The sequence below is a fragment of the Cyprinodon tularosa genome, unplaced genomic scaffold, assembly GCF_016077235.1.
Source record: "Cyprinodon tularosa strain WSP-4 unplaced genomic scaffold, ASM1607723v1 ctg939, whole genome shotgun sequence".
NCBI lineage: Eukaryota > Metazoa > Chordata > Actinopteri > Cyprinodontiformes > Cyprinodontidae > Cyprinodon > Cyprinodon tularosa.
Genome location: NW_024039717.1, coordinates 308,251 through 325,103, shown reverse-complemented (window position 1 = coordinate 325,103; position 16,853 = coordinate 308,251). Strand labels below are relative to the sequence as shown.

At 40.1% G+C, this 16,853-nt stretch overlaps 1 protein-coding gene across 1 annotated transcript in view; it reads right to left on the bottom strand.

Moving 5' to 3' along the window:
• The window catches only part of LOC119776490, an 83,322-nt gene extending 67,293 nt beyond the window's left edge, over nt 1-16,029 (bottom strand). The window contains exon 1 of the mRNA XM_038274896.1: nt 15,256-16,029. Coding sequence (XP_038130824.1) covers nt 15,256-15,997 — 742 coding nt within the window. The 5' untranslated portion in view covers nt 15,998-16,029. The remainder of the gene's footprint in view (nt 1-15,255) is intronic.
• Between the last annotated feature and the right edge of the window lie 824 nt (nt 16,030-16,853).

The following is a 16,853-nucleotide window of genomic DNA, read 5'->3' as shown; positions in this document are numbered from 1 at the left end:
CGAACACAGTTGTCTTTTAGCCTCAGCTCACAACAAATTACCTAATGCTCTCCTTCAGGACTTTCTATTTGTGAGCAGGATTCTCCCTTCTCTTAATTACAAATCATTCCGGATCTGAAGCAGAGAGAACCATGACCCCAATGGGGGGGAAAAAAGAACAAAAAACATTTCAACAAAGCCACAAACTCAAGGTTTCAAGAAGGCAATTTAAAACATTAAAAAAATGCTTTCTCTGCTGTTGTCTAAGAGATTCAAGACAGGACATTTTTGTGTGAAACCATCACATTCTAACCACTGCTAAGTTTCTCTTCTGTTTAACTTTCATTATGATAACAACAGATTTCCCTTACCTGATAAATCAGTTGATTTTAGGTTGCTTTGTACTGCTCATTGTTAACATCTCCCTAGTCCAGGCATGCCAGAAGTCAGTCCTCGGGGGCAACTGAACCTGCCGGTTTAAGAGGTTTCCCTGGTCCAGCATAGCTTATTTTTATTGATAGCTGATTAACAGGCTTTTGCTGAACTGCAATCATCAGAATCAGTTGTGCTAAAGCAGGAAAACCTCTAAAACCTACAGGACGGTGGCCCTAAAGGACTGACTTTGGGCACCTCTGCCCTAGTCAGATGTTTTCCCACTGCCTTCCCAAATTTGTTTGTGCCTGTTGGTGCTTACTAAAAAATGATCACAATGATTACTATCATGATTATCAATAATTAATGATTACTAAAACCCTCACACAACCTCCAGGAAGAGGTTGTGTAGCAGATTACGATGATTGAAAACTTCATACATTTATGCCCACATAGGTCACACTTCTTCTAACAAATTAGGTAGGGTTTTCTGGTACTGTACAACTAAAACATTTTTTCATATCAGATCTTTCAAGACGTAAGACAGTAAAAGTCTTCAGTAAAAGTGATACAAAAGCATTCGTTGAAGGCTCACAGATTTTGAATGGCTGATTTTAAGCTTTGATGCCATTGATGGTAATAATTTTAGCCATTGGTGTATTGAAGTTTTAGTCAAAAACATCCAGCTTAGTGCTGAAATGACGGAACATCTTGTTCTAAATGTGGTTAAAACGTACAGAACAATCCAGAACTGGTAGACTTAAATTCCATTTTTAATTGGTATATACTTATTTAATCAGCATGCCACCATTTTACAGGGAACCAGAATCACAGGTTTCCTATCAAAAGCACACAGAAAAATTATTGCACGGTTTTATTTTCAGCAAGGCTTGGTTATTGTTAGAGAGATATCTTTTCAGGTCTCAGTGGGCAGCTGCAGCTCATCCAAAATGCTGCTGCCAAAGATCTGACTAACCTGGGAAATGCATCATATCCCGGCAGTCATTAAATCATACTCTGTTTGGAAATGAACATATTTTGTTGTTGGTCTATAAAGCAGTGAAGCAGTCTTTGCTGAAGCTATCTTAGGGTTGTTTGTCACTTATAAAACATCTATCAGCTCATCACAAACCTTCTCTCTTGTGCTACAACTAACCAAGGGCAGGAAGTATTTAGTTTCTTATTTTCAGGACAGAAACAAAATCTGTGAAAACCTGAGATGAGCAGAAACATTTTGGCTCCTAATAGTCAAGACTGAAAGTATGGCAGCTTAACAATCATGGCTAGATGCTTTTTATCATCTTTAAAATTTTTAATTAAAATGTGTATCTTACATGTTTTTTCTGTCACTTAAATATGACTTTCTGTTAATGCATTTATTGCCATTTATCAATTGATGGTTTTCTTTACTGATTTACCTCTGATTATTTGAAGGATGCTGAATTACCTTGTGTATGAAAGGTGCTATACAGAGAAGACTCACAGTAAAATTAGAGGCTGAATAGCTGTTTGTAGATGTAAGGAGCCCTTGAATGTGAATGGTCTAAAACCACCAATTACTTATTGTATTACACGAGCTGCTAGTAAATGCCCATGCAGCAGATTCTCTGAATTATATCAGCCACTAGATAAAACTACTGCTGGACCTGAACTGAAGCACATACAGCACTTTTCATAAATTGAAAACTCCACCCACTCAATGTGTGGCCTGCATGCTCACCAACTTGGAAATGATGCAAACCCTGTTAACTGCTCACAGCTTACAATCAGGCCTGGCTAAGTCCAACTCAGGTGCAACTAGTTTTCAGTGGACGCATCAATGAAAGGAGAAAAATCTGTTGCAATTGCTCTTAGAAGTTTGTTTTTTTTCCATTTATGCTTCAAAACAATTTTCCTAGTTGTTTATTGTAAAATATGTGAAAAATGGCACAAAAAAAAATTTAAAACAAGCAACACTAAAACAAAAAAAAACAGTGTTTGGTTTACTCGTTCAGTGGTGACATGTGAAGCACTTTGTTTGTTTTTGAAATGCTGGCACGCATGTGGCTCTTTGCAACCACCGCTAAGTTCGAAATCAGCAGCTGTGTCTTCTGTGCCAATTGTGTCCTGTTCGGATTGGAAGACTCCTTGTTATGTGCTGACATATGTATCCTTTTTTTGGCCCGTTTTAAAGGACTTGTATCTTGTGTCCTGTGTATCCTCTGTATCCTTGGGTATCCCGTGATTCATTGTGAGTCCAAGCAAGCCGGCTGTTCCGTGCTCAGAGGAAAATGGGAACATGCGCCGTACAGTGGTTAATATAGTCATGGCTGCTCAGTGAGGGAATGGGTAGCACTGCTGCCTTGCAGCAGGAAGATCTGGGTTCGATTCCCGGATGCATGGTTCGATTTATGCATGCGTGGGTTCTCTCCAGTTACTCCAGCTTCCTCTCGCAGTCCAAAAACATTACTCTTAGGTTAATTTGTTTGTCTAAATTGTCCTTAGTTGTGTGTGAAGATAGGCACCAGCACCCCTTGTGACCCGGCTTGGGTTAAGCGTAACAGAAAATGGATGGATGGTTATTGAGTCAGATATGTGGAGGGTAATGTTTGGTTTATTGAAAGGTTTTATTTGTCCCTGTGCAAGTAGGTTTGGCTGACATTTAATCTCAGATTCTAATATCTATGCAGTGTGGGAACTATAAATATGATATTGTGGGCGATGGTACTGCTGCTGGAACTCCTTGAAAATGATATTAGCACCGAGAACAGTAGTGAGAAGTTTGCCATTTATTCTTAACCTGCTTTCTGTGTCAACTGTCAGGGTTGCTAGGAGATAGAGCGGACGGACGGTGAAAGCTGAAAAAGGCTGGACCTGTTTCAATCAACGGCCAAAAACCTGCCGGCCTCCTTATTTTCAAGGACCTCGAAGGATCCAGTCCAGGTACACCGGGTCCTTGGAGGACACCGCCGCTGAAATCGAACGCACCCAAGATTGCCATTTTTACTTTGCTTGAGCTGTTTGTGCATGATTCTATGGCGGTGTCACAGTGCCATCAAATGGTCTGGCAGTGTCTTTAGTAGGTCTGTTTGCACTTGAGGGGATGCAAAGTCTTTCAAAACCACCTATGAAAAGATACTGTCACTGCATGAAAAGTGGAATTTTCGTCAATATGCGGCACTGTAGATTGTCGTGGAACTTCAGGTTAGCGGCAGTTTACGACAATTTGCAGGCTTCGCCGAAAACTCCCGTAAATTGTCAGAAATTGACGTGGACTTTCTTAGGCAGTGTTCCCCCCATGCTTCCCCCCCATGGAATTCTAGGGGAGGCTTTAACATGTAAATGAACATGCTGTGAGCTACACAAATGCAAATCAGGGTTGCAGGGGGGGTTTTACTCCAAGTGACATTTTTCTAAAAGGTAAGAACATCTCTGGTACAAAGAGATCAGGCTCAGTATAGCCTCTTACATTTTAGCTTGAATTGATTTATTTAATTAAAGTATAGAGACCAAAACAGATCTTTAGCTGACAGAGCAATACATTTAGAGCAGTAATTATAAAAAAAAAAAAATTGCATTTAAGATGAAAAAATAAAATGTTGTCTGTCAATATGCTCAATTCACAATTACTTAAGTGGAAAAGTTTCAAGAAATGAGTCTGAGATGATTCACTTTATAACATGGCGTATTATCCTGTTGGAAATAGCCATCAGAAGATTGGTACACTGTGGTCATAAGGTCCGGCCAGGTCAAGATCCGCAATTGCAATCGCACCAAACAGGAAAAAGAACATCGACAAATTCCGGTTCGTCAAATTAAAATATAGCAGCAACAGATCGGTGACTAGAAATTATAGCACAATTCTTATATATAAAAAAAAAAAAAAAAACTAACACCGTTTATTTAAATGATTGGATCCAAACTATTGGTTATTCACCAACGAGGAAGCAGATTTCTCATCTCCATCAAAATATTTATTTTATACCGAGGGACTTAAACTTTAATCAAATCCATTCAAAAGAAACTTCTTATTACAGGAATGAAAAGAGATGCTGAGTTTGGGAGCAGTGAACAAGTTCATTAAAAAAAAGCAGTTTTGAATTATCCTTATCCCTGTTACAAAAATCTACAAAAATATATATATATATATATTTGGGCAGAAACTGAACATATGCTGGATGATGGTGGGATTTTTTTAATATGTCATATTAAATTAAGCGCTCACAGGGTTCATACAGGAATGAGTGACTCTAATTTAATGCTATTTTAATGCTATTTGAAATGATTTTAATGCCATCAACAAGAACCATGTACACAAGTTATTAGTGTACATGAAATATGAAGGAGCTGTAAGCAGAGTTCCATGACTCCTGTATGTATGTAAACACACACACACACATATATATGTATATATATATCCTCTAGCTTTTTCTCCGCCTGACGAAATTGTTTTTATAAGCAATTTTTATTAAAGAATTATAAATACTTTGATAAACATATTTAAATAATTTTAGTGCCAATTAAGGCCTTGATTAAAAAAAAAAAAGAATGATTTTTTAATTATTTTTATTGATCCGCGGAAACCCTGGTTCATCTCGCGCATGCTCTTTACGATCTCCAAGAAACTCAGAGCGGAGGGGTCTGCAGCCACAGTGGAGGATGTATGCTTTGCTTTGTGCAGGCGGTCTGGAGCGGAGGATGGGGGATTTCGGGGTAAAACTCCTCTTGGACGCGATGGCGACTCTGCATCGAACAATACGAACTCAAAGAAGAGATGCTAGCGGTAAATATATGTTCGATTACTGCCTGCTAGGCTAAAAGCAGCCTAGCCTAAGCTACGGCTAATAGCAGCCTAGCCTAAAGCTACAAGCTACGGCTAATAATAGCCTAGCCTAAAGCTACGGCTAATAGTAGCCTTGCAAGAACAAGCTTTATTAAAGTGTATTTTTTGTGATTCACAGGAAGCAGTACGCCGTCTTCACAACTCGGAGACTAATTGCAGGCGCTATGAACCGGAGCAAGGGTAAGATTTAAAGAATATGCTTTCATTCTGCGGTAAAAGGCAATGGATACGGATGGATACCGATCATAGCTGTACATTTTGTTTTCACAGACCTCCTATTTGCTCGGAGCCATATCAGCAAGTCCAGATTTGCACGATGTTGATAAAGACGACATTGTGTGTAAGTGACTTGTTTTAATGTTTTCTCCTTCCTTGTTACTGTGACTTACGTTTGATTTTTTATTCATACCACTCTCATTTAATTGTTTTCCAGCTGCCTGTAAGACGTATTTTCAGACGGTACGCAGGAGCTTCAGATATACACGTTGCGTGCGGAGGCTATCTGCTCGGAGTCGGGCCAGAAGAAAGAGGGTAAGACTTTATTTGGTGACTATTTTTCAGGTGCATTGATAGATGTGTTGTGTCCATACGCAGTGCGCTGATTCATTGTTTTTTTTTCAGCTGCTGAATATGAATAATATATATATATTCATAAATATATATATATATATGTAAATTTATATGTAAATATATATATATGCCAACCAATCACGAGCGACTTTACTTGTTTAAAAAGAAGTGGTTCCGTCCAATACTCAGTAAGAAAATGAAAGCCTGGCGTGGCCACGTGTGGTTTTGCTGCCAATCACGAGCGATTTCACTTGTTTGAGAATAGTGGTTTCAGCCAATAGTGAGTAGGTTATTCAAGCCAGACCTGGCCAGCCGCGCGGGTTTACTGCATACATATGCTAATTAGGGCCATTAGTACAGCTGATTGCTCTCCACATACGTCAGAGTCCGTTTCCGACAATTTGTGGCACGACAAACGCGGACAAGCACGGGTTGCAAATTGTCGGAAACTGACGAAAATCAGGCAGATCTGCGAAAGTTTACGGGGGTTTACGGGGACGAAAATCTCACTTTTCATGCAGTGTGTGTTCGTCTTCGTGTAGATGAGACCAAAGAATCAACCACATTAACAGATTTGGATGCAGTCACCTCACATCAATATAGGTAATGGTTATTAAAGTTAAAACAACATTTGAGAAAACTGTATTTTGTTTTAAAGTTATACAGTCACCACGTTTTTGTTAAAATTAAAGGAAAAAAAAGCGACAAAAAACCCACATGTATTCATAGTATTTCATCTTCAAAACCTAAAAAAAAAAATGCCCTAACCTTCAGCTATAGAATGATCACACAAAATTAGATTTTAAAGCAGGAAACAATATATATTCCCCATATTATTAACACAAATGCAAGAAAATGGGAGGCATTTAGAAGACCATTTGTTAGAGGTGCAGTCCCTGCAGTTAGACCTTTAGACAATAATTTATTCCTTTGCTCCTACTTTACAGTAGAATGCTTACTAATAACCCCCCCAAAAAAGTTATCTTATTTTTCTAGGTTAATGAAACTGCATATTAGTGTGGCTGAGTAATCACATTTAAAAGTTTCTAATGGTTAACCGTGATAAAAAGCGAGGAATAAACAAAGCCAGTAAACTTTTTCTGAGGTATAAAACTGCTCTTGAGGCTCTTCCACCAGCTGCTTTATCAGTAGACAAGGGAAACGCTTTCGGGACATGGAAAATTAACTTTATTCATCTTTCAAGAAGCAACTTCTTTCAAAAAAGCCGCAAGCAACATTCAGCAAAACAAAGTACTGAGCGTGTAATTCAGCTTAAAAACAAATTTACTGCCGACTTTCTTTATGATTCAGGGGTAACCCTCAGATTTCCCTAACAGCAACAACATCCACAAGCTCAGATTCAGTTCTAGGCGTCTCACTGCGACAGATGCAGGATGATCCATAGTAAATCGGGAATGAGGGAGTTTAAATTTGGGGCAAATCTGCGGGGCAAACACGGGGAGGAGAGCTGACAAAGTACACAGCTGTTCCTCTCAAGTGTGATGGGCTCATCTTCATCTTCCTTTAGGGGCTTGGTTTCATTCTGTTTATGAAGACAGTCTATGCTAATCGTGCGACTGGAAACATCGCCATCTCAATGTGTATGGTGGAAGATATGTGCAGGTTAATGAAGCAGGGGTCCTCATGTTCTCCAGCTCCCTCTACTGAGATCATTTAATGATTCCTGAGCAGCTTATTTTACAGCAGCACTTGGAGAGCATTACTGAGGTTAATAAATTAGAGGTGAGTAGTTTATCACCCCTGCTGAGCATTGTTTTCCCCTCTCTTGTACTGTAACACAAATAAATATTTCTCATTAATGATGTCACCCTTAGGTCCTATAAGACAAGGAAGTACTAATGCACAGAGAACAGTTTGAACCGATTCCTGAAGGCATGCTTGTAAAATTAGTGTGGGTGTCATGATGGCGATTTATTTAAAGCCAATAAGCAGCATCTTAACGTTGGGAGAGCAAAAAACATGTTTGATGCACATTACATAAAAATTGCCTTACATTGGAAATTCAGAGGTGTGAAAGTGTTAAAACTTCAAAACAATGTTGGAGCTTTTAGGCCCGTCATGTTCAATGTAGGAGGAAGAGTGTGACACTAAGAGAGAGAAATATATGTGTTTTTACACAGAGAAAAATAAAAGAGCAAAATGTGTTTATGTGTCTGTGATACAGGAGGTATTCATGTTCTATTTTGGACAGAGATCTGCCCACAAAGTTAGTACCTGTGTGATCACTTTCTCAATTCCTCCTGATTCCTCCTTGATTCCTCCTTCCTTTCTCAATTGTTTTTTCTTTTTCGGTTCGAAAAAGAAAAAACAATTGCTCCAATTCCTTTTTTATGTGTTTTCCTATCTATCTATGCCTAAATTAACACCCTACATTTTTTTTTACATATATTCTGATTTTGATTTTATAGCTTGTTCACTGTAGTGGACAACAGAACAGTTTAAGTCTAAAATTGCAACTGAATATAAAATGATAGTGTTTGGATAAGGAATGCTGTTAAGGCTGCAGAAAGAAGTATGTGCATGGTTTTTAAAGGGCTTGTCTATTTGCCCATAAGACTTGTGTAAACACAACAGTGCCTTACAGAAACAGTTAATATAATAATCTTTTAAGACAACTATGACTCTGTAAAACTGCACCTTAGGTTTTTTCTACACGATGCTGCTACATTTGGTATGATGTTTATAGAATCAGAGGAGCATGCAAGCTGGGATGTATATATTAATTAAGTTATTTTTTTTCCCTATATCAAACCCAGGCAAAAAATAAAAATAAACAGGCATTTACACATTTATATTTATACATGGATTTTATATTAAAAATTAATCCTGATCTTAAAGAAAGGCAGCTAACTTCTCATCTACCCGGTACAGAGAGAAAAGCTTTTATTTCCAGACAGAAACCTAGATCTAATTACATAGACGTCAAATCCCTTGTCCTCTTTCTTGATGTGAGGTGTGGGCATGAATCGTTAAGCCATCATCACTGGCAGTTTATTTTTGAATAATCTTCAGAGTGAAGACTAGAGCTATGCTTGGAAAGTGGAACAAAGCAGAAGTTATATTTGCAACATTTTATTTATCAGTAAATAACCTACTGAAAAAATGTTTGTTTTACTCAAATAAATCATTAAAACACTGGTCAGTAGTCGTAGTTACAGTTTATTTCTGCAATGTGTTTATTCTTGTTTGCTTTTGTTGAAATGCTCCAAAATGTTGTCACTGTCTTTCCGTCTATCCATTTATCCATCTGTCTGTTTACTCATCTATCAACCCATTTGTTCACAATCCATCTATCCATCCATGACCCTTAGTTCCGAAACACTGAGGTGCATATTTATTTATTTTATAATTTAAATGCCAATCATCGCTATGCACCACATTTCTGCAGTAACTCTGATCCTGAACAGCTGTGGGTCAGATTTGAGTGGATCTTCATGGACATGCAGACTAAAGCTTCTCTGTGTTTTTTAGAAGATGTGGGAAATGCTGTAAAAATCCAACTGAGGCTCCTGCTGAAACTAAATTGATAAACTCCTATGGTGTCTTTCCACTTGCGAGGAGTAATAGCTGTGATGGAAAAGGTACCTGATTGTACACGGCACTGGCTGTTATATCCATATAGAACACAGTATCATGTGGAAACTATCTTACTTTTTTGTTGTTTGGGATATATTGTGACTAGGTCAGGGTGTGACGGTAAAAAAAACAACAGTGTCCAGTTGGGTGGATGTTTGACAGGACCCAAATGTAGACACTGAAGCTGTAGGTGGTTACTTGCAGATTTAATAATTAAAAGGGTAAAGGAAGCAAAGATCCAAAAAACATAAATCCACAATATCCACAAAAACTGACTCACAACAAGGGGGCAAAGAAATGATGGCAAAGCAGTGACAGAAATTGAGCAAGACATGCATATATGGGAGAGAGAAACAAAGACCAGGAAGGACGGCACTAAACGAAAACCAAAAACAGAGTCCAAATCACAAAGCAACCCACAAAAGTTGGTTGAGGACAAGCACATTCTTTGAATGCCGACCATGAGGTCGAAGGCTAAGAAATGTCTCTGGAGGCCGGCAATGAGGATGGCAATGAAGCAGGACCTCTGAACGCCGCCATCTCTGCAGCAGGAGGCCATTGACTAGGACACGCAAACATGGGGGCCACTGACTGCATCACAGAAACCTTAGGGACCTTAAACTAAGCAGCAAGGAGCTGCGGCTGAAGGGTCTGGGAGGCGAGAAGCACCCGCTGATGGGCCTTGAAGATGAGGTCACCCTGACCTCTGTTTCACCGAATAATCCATCATGGGATTCATGGGTTTCTAAATGGCACAGAGCAGGCTCAAGGGGTCTCTAGATGGCACAGAGCGGGCTCAGACTCAGGAGAGGGAACACCAGGTGGATTTGATACTGGAGAGGAGATGGGAGACTGGTTCACCTGGACTGCCACCTTGCAGGACACTGGAGTGCAGATGGAAGGTGGGTCCTCTTGGACCGCCACCTCGCTGGACACCGAAGAGCAGATGAACGACAGGTCCACCTGGACCATCACATCCCTGCAGCCTGGGGCACCAGAGACCATCGCACCCTTGCAGGCTGGGGCACCAGCAACGTGGATAGGCACAGAAGTGTTCTCTTTGACCTGAACAACAGTCTCAGCGCTGACCAACTGAGCACTCTCTGACTCAGTTCTCACTAACAGTGGGACGAATGGTGTGACTGATGCTGCCGAACAGGGGAATAAGTCTTTTTGCTCCCCGTAAAAACATCCCAGATAAGTGCCTCCTTGACATGAGGAGCTCTGTGGTCCTTAAAATAGCGGCAGAAGATCCTACTCGTGGAGACATCTTAGAGTCATGGAGGTGGTGGCAGAGACGGTGGGAAACTGGAGGGTATGTAGCCTGACTCGCAGGAGCAGCCAAGGTGATGTCAGGCTGGCTCACTGGGAAGATGGTGGTGATGTTGGTACGATGCACCAGAGGAGCTGTGGTAGCGTCAGGTTGATCCTTGGGAGGAACAGCTCAGGAATTCTTTCACCAGCTCACTGGCTGCACTCACTCTCTTCCAAAGGGGGTTGGAAAGTGGAGATGCTGTCCAAAGTGAGCCTTAAGTCCTTGATAAAACTGGGTTTAGCTTCCTCTCAGATGAGCTCTGCTGGGTCCATTTTTGGCTGGTTTGTACTGCCAGGTTGGGTGGAGGTTTAAAGAAGATCCAAATGCAGAGACTGAAGCTAAAGTGGTTTCTTGCCAGTTTAATAACAAAAAGGGTAACAGAAGCAAAAATCCACAAACATAATTCACAAAATCCAATAATACTGAAAACGAGGAATACTCACAACAAGGGGGCAAAGAAATGATGATAAACCAGCAACAGAGACTGAGCAGGGGGTGCATATATGGGAGAGAGAAACGAAGACCAGGCTAATCAACAGATTGGGAGCAGGTGTTAAAAGAGGAGTTTAGAATGGAGCTAGGGAAAAGGAGACTGACACAAGAGGGCAACAGAGGGCAAACAAGAAAGAAACTGAAACACAATCAAAAATGACTAGAATGACACAAATTAGAAATAAAACCAATGAAAACCCAAAGATAAAATGTAAACAGAACCAAAACTATGACACACACCAGACTGTATATGGAGCATAAACCTCTACTCAACTGGGTTTTATAACTTCTAATAGTTACACAAACCATAAAAAACTGTCCAACAACCAAGTCATCAGAGACAACTCCTTCTGATTCTGCAACAGAGTTTCAGATCGCTGTAATGTTTCCTGACAATCAACAAAACATTGTTTGATGCAACTTCAGTGTAATATTATGTAAAGCTTAAAAATCTAAGCACTGGGTGTTTGCCCTAAAAAGAAATGTTAAAGAGAGCAAAAGAAGATGATAAAAAATGCTTGAAACCTCAAGTCTGGCAATTTGACACAAACACCATCCTCTTTTTTTTTTTATCATACTTTTATCACACTAACACGTAAAAAATGGAGAAAAGTGGAACCCTGAATTGAATAAAACATTCTAAGAGGTCAAGAGTTTTTTCTTTTCTTTCTGTGCCCAGCGGCTTGTCCAGATTTGGTTGTTACATTGTTTATTCTAGCTAAAATAGTTTTAACCAACTACATTGGTTGTTTTCCAACCAATCTATATTTAGAATTTATCCAAACTCTATCCAGCTGAAAGCAACTCTCCTACAAACTCACACATCTCGGCTGAGTAGTGAGGTTGTTTAAATACCTGTCGAAGTTCTTTTGCAGTCCGAACCCCTTCTGGAAGCGGTCGCGTGGTATCACCATAGCGAGGTGTCGGACGTTATCAATTTTGGCCCTAAATGAATCACACCTCAACACGTGCTTCAGTAAAAACGCCTCTTCTATTTCTCAGCCAAAGCCCTCGAGGACTTGGCTCATCTCATAACATCACTACATCTTCGACACTCTGATCACCTGCTTTCTGAAACTGTTCTGAACTGGATTTTAGCTTTGGATTATCCCTCAAGAACATTGTTGTTTGCTCGACATAGGCTGGTGCTCAGAAGCGGTAACGACCGCAAGCCACGGACAATCTCCCCCCGGGTTCCTCTCTTTATCGGACTACACTCTCAAACAGGGCCACCAGTGACTTTTTCTAGTCTTTTTCAGCTCAACATTCTTGTCACTGACCTGAGTTTCATGTCTCCACAGAGAACCCGATTACACCGCCCAGAGGAGATCCCGCCTCTCTCTTTTGTTGACCATTTCAATAAACTTGTTTGAAACCTTCTAGTTTGTCTGATGAATATTGGGTCCAAGGTTAAGAGCCATTACAAGTAGTGGTTTGTACAAAAAGGTGAAACAGAGTTTCATTGAGTATGACAATATTTTAAATCTTGTTCCAAAGATTACAATCCTGCAACTGTAATCTTGCAATTTTCCTGGGGTTCTTGAGGTAGATCCACTCATAAGGACATCACAGTATGTGATGTAAAATTGTGTTTACAGAAGATAAGGTATAGGAAGATTTTGATCCTTAAAGTCAAATTGATGGATCACAAATTAAGCCTAATCATCACCTGCACAGAACTCAAGATGCAGCTGTGCTCCTCATTTCATATGAAAAAAGAACAAAAAAAAAAAAACTAAATCATGTCAAATAGAGTGGTTAAAATCATAATAGTGTTCTCTACTTTAATCCCCACATGTAGCTAAAAATTTGTTGTTTCTCTCCAAAGGCACCGCATGTATGATAGCATGTTACCGATTTTTGAGATTTGACTTCATTATTCTAGATAAGATCTGCATCTGTTCGTCTTTCAAAGAGCATTGAGATTATGTCTGTGGTGATTTGGTGCAATATACATGAATGGAACTAAAATCAACCTCACTAAAAATACCAATAGTTGAATGATTTTATAAAAACAACTAATTTCTCTATGATTAAGAGTTGATTTTATAAATGTATTTAAATGTATCCACAGTGAATTTGGCAACACTGCAAAAACAATCTAGAAATAAGTAAAAAAAGTTCTTAAATTAAGTGTATTTACCCTTAATTTACTTAATTTAAGTAGGTATACAAGATGATTTGCCAATGAAATTAGTATGTTTATTCCTAAAATAAGATAATTAGATAATATGCACTTGAAATAAGACAATGCAATTGTTTTTTCTTATTTTAAATGTAAATTGTCTTGTTCTACTGGCAAAGGGTCTCACTTACCTCCTCAATTCAAGACAAATTACACTTATTTTAAGAAAAAAAGACTTATTAAGATTAAATTTTTTTGCAGTGAAGAGCCACTGAGTTTGAATGTCTTCTTTGAAATAACAAGGGTATCTGTTGTATGATTTAAGTTAAGGAAAAAAAACTTCCAGCAAAGGTGTTTTGACGGAAAGATAACTACAAAAAATAAAAAATAACCAATGGTAAGATTTTTGCAAGTAAACATGAAACCCTCTTTGCACAAAAACCTGTAGTTTAGGGTAGATACCAGAAGTAATAACTTCCTCAGCGATTTCTACCCTTGTAATTTGATGTGACCCAGATTTCTGCAGTGGAAATAAACCGAGTACAAGTATGGCCTCAGAAAAAAATATTGTGGGAATACCTACCTAGATTTCAAATATAATGTTAAAAACAAGTTTAGCTTTTAACTTGGGCCATGAAGAACTATCAAGAATATGTTAATAATTACAGGAACATCTCAAAGATGAAAAAAAATAAAAAAGAGAGGCTCAAGAATTTTGCTTATTACTATTCATATATCATTTGATCCTGTAACATTAATATGCAGAATTCCACAACACTCCAAATGTACTAGTGAACTCCTGCATTCTTGAGGCATTTATAAGTTTTAACCTGAAGCACTTGCTGAATGGATATCCTTTCTTTCACCGCTCCAAGCACCACAAGCCCATTGCTGCTCCTTTTGTCTAAAAACATTTTGGTGCATTTTTCTGGGCCAACCTCCCTCATCAAAGTGATTAAGCAATTAAACTGATTGTGCCGATGCTCAAACGAACAAGAGAAGGCCCCTCGAGAAAGGAGTGCAAACGCTTTCTTGAAGATAACAGCATAATTTGGGGCCTAATGAAAATAAAGCCCAAATATGCACTCCTGTTTCAACATCAGGGATAAGACAAGGTAAGAAGAAACAACTGAAGGGGAAGCCTGCCAGCTTTTTTTTTTATTTTGCTGTTCATTCATATTCAAAAAAAAAAGAAGCAGAAGGATTCATCAGAGACAGCACATTCCTCCGAGATGATGGAAGCTATAGATGCTGCACACACTCAAGGATGGCAGATGTAAATAACCAAAGTAGGGGAGGTGAGTCAACATGCAGTTCATTTCTCAGAGCAGCTGCACACATCAATAATGAAACAAGAGTCTGGCAGGTTACCCGATTCAAAGAAACAAAGTAAAAATTTGTGAAATCCCTCTCAGTCATTATCTTCTGTCACCTTGGCCTACAGAGTTATTAGGGAACTGTGGGACTGCTCATAGACCTGTCTAGGGGCAGAGAAGAAACAACAACTTACACAAGCTTTGAATATTCAAAATACACTCTGATCTATCTATCTATCTATCTATCTATCATCTTTCTATATATCAGCGTATCATATATATACAGTTTGTAAAAGGACGGCTGGCTGTATCTATAAACTTTTGTCACAATAGATCAAAATGTAAAGGCATGTTTATTGTTAGTCTAACATCAAAATCAAATAATCTAACCTTAAATCGAATGGGTCCGTTAAATGCAAATATTTTGCCTCCAAGTATGGACAACATAAACAGGCACTGAAAGACCATGGCCGAAGCTAGAACTGGGGCCCCAAATTACACTGGGGCCACATTATACCTTGTGCCAGCTCTGTCAAAATCCCACCTATCAACTCAATACAAATGCAATGTGTTTTACGCACATGTATAATAGATTGCAGAAGGAATTCAATCAATATGGAGCTGCGTGGGTGTGGAGGAGGCGAAATGAGAGAAAAAGGAAACTCACCCCCAGATGAGATCTTGAGGTACAGACGGGGATCTGCAGCTCGGATGGCGGCTGTGTAACGATCCTCTATCCCAGGCACCTGCGCCTTTTTCTCGGGCATGAGCCGAACCCTAAGGCGGCCCCCATCCGCTCCAAGCCACCAGTCCAGGATCTCCCTGAGGTCCACCTCCAACAGAAGCACAGGGTCCTCTTCATATACCGCCAGCCCCCCGCATCCATTCTTTACCATATCCTCTCCTATTTCAACCACCACTTGGTTGGATTTCCTGTTCGCCTTGGTTAAACCCATATTCAGAACTTTGGACAGCGGCCGCTTGTAGAAGAAGGGGAGCTGTCCAGCAGCGGACCTGTTTCCCGTTTCTGTAGCAGATTTCGGCTCTACAAAAGTGGCAATGGTTTTCTGCAGAGGAATGCAGTGCATTTTTAAGTTTGCGCGCACTGTGTAGCAGCCGTTGAAACTCTGGCAGTCGCCGTTTAGGGGTCTCTTAATGAACTCCGCCAAATAATATCGCAGCAGCGAAGGCACGGCGAAATCCACGGCCAGGGTTCTTCTCTTGTTTCTGGACATTATGGTTTGGTTGGAATCTCTCTTGGTACCGATTTCACCACTGTTGCTGCCGCCTGAGCCGGTGAAGCTGGCGGGAGGAATATCCATGCCAGCTGTGGTCCTCGGCGGGGCGCAGCGAAGCTCAGTAAAAAATACTGCAGAAAAAACAAGTAAAAACAACACCCTGATGTACATGGTTTCACCGATGGGTAGGCCTAGTTTGTTCGGCAAATTCTCCTATTTCGAAATGCCCCCCTTTTTCCCTTCACATAAGCAGCGCAGGGATAGAAAATAAATACATCAAAAATAATCACAAAGTGCCTATGGATGGATGGATGCTGCGTGTCCTGCGCCTCCTCTCCGGTGCGCACCCGAGGAATAACAGGCTTTTACATCCGCTCTCCCCTCACAGTTGCTGTCCTCCGCTTTTCAAACGTGAAAAAGTCCCATTCCTCTCTGCTCGATTCTTTGGCCACAATGCCTTTAATTACCGGTGCCAGCAGTCAGACGCACTCCGGGACGCTGATTTATATGCTGCTCGGGTCCGCTTCGGTTCCTTTCAAAGACTCCCTGTCTCTTGGCACAGTTGTGACGGCGGCACAAGTGGTCTCTCTGTCAGCAGAGATGGGTGGGAGGGAAAACGCCGCAACCGCGCATCCAGAATGGCAGCAAAAAATAAAAAAATAAAAATCAGGGGTCTTCTAAAGTTAAAGAAATAAGATCTGAACGCTCCTTCTGCTTTCAACCTCTTATCGTCGCCTCTCCTGTGCGTGCACATGCGGGAAAGTCATTCACACAACGTCAGCCAGAAGGGGGTGGGGGGGTCTCAGCAGTCACCGCGGACGCACGAATCTCATGCGCCTTTAGAGCAACCGTGACGGAGATAGTATCTTTATTTGAATTAGAAATGCCTCAAGGTATTCCAAAAACAACCAAGCTTCGCCCTTTATGACTTTTTTCTTTTTTCAAATGAACCTTCAAGCCTTTTACGTGCCGGAAATTGGATTGTAGACCCTTTCTCTCCAAGCTGTGTGCAAATCAAATAGTTTCA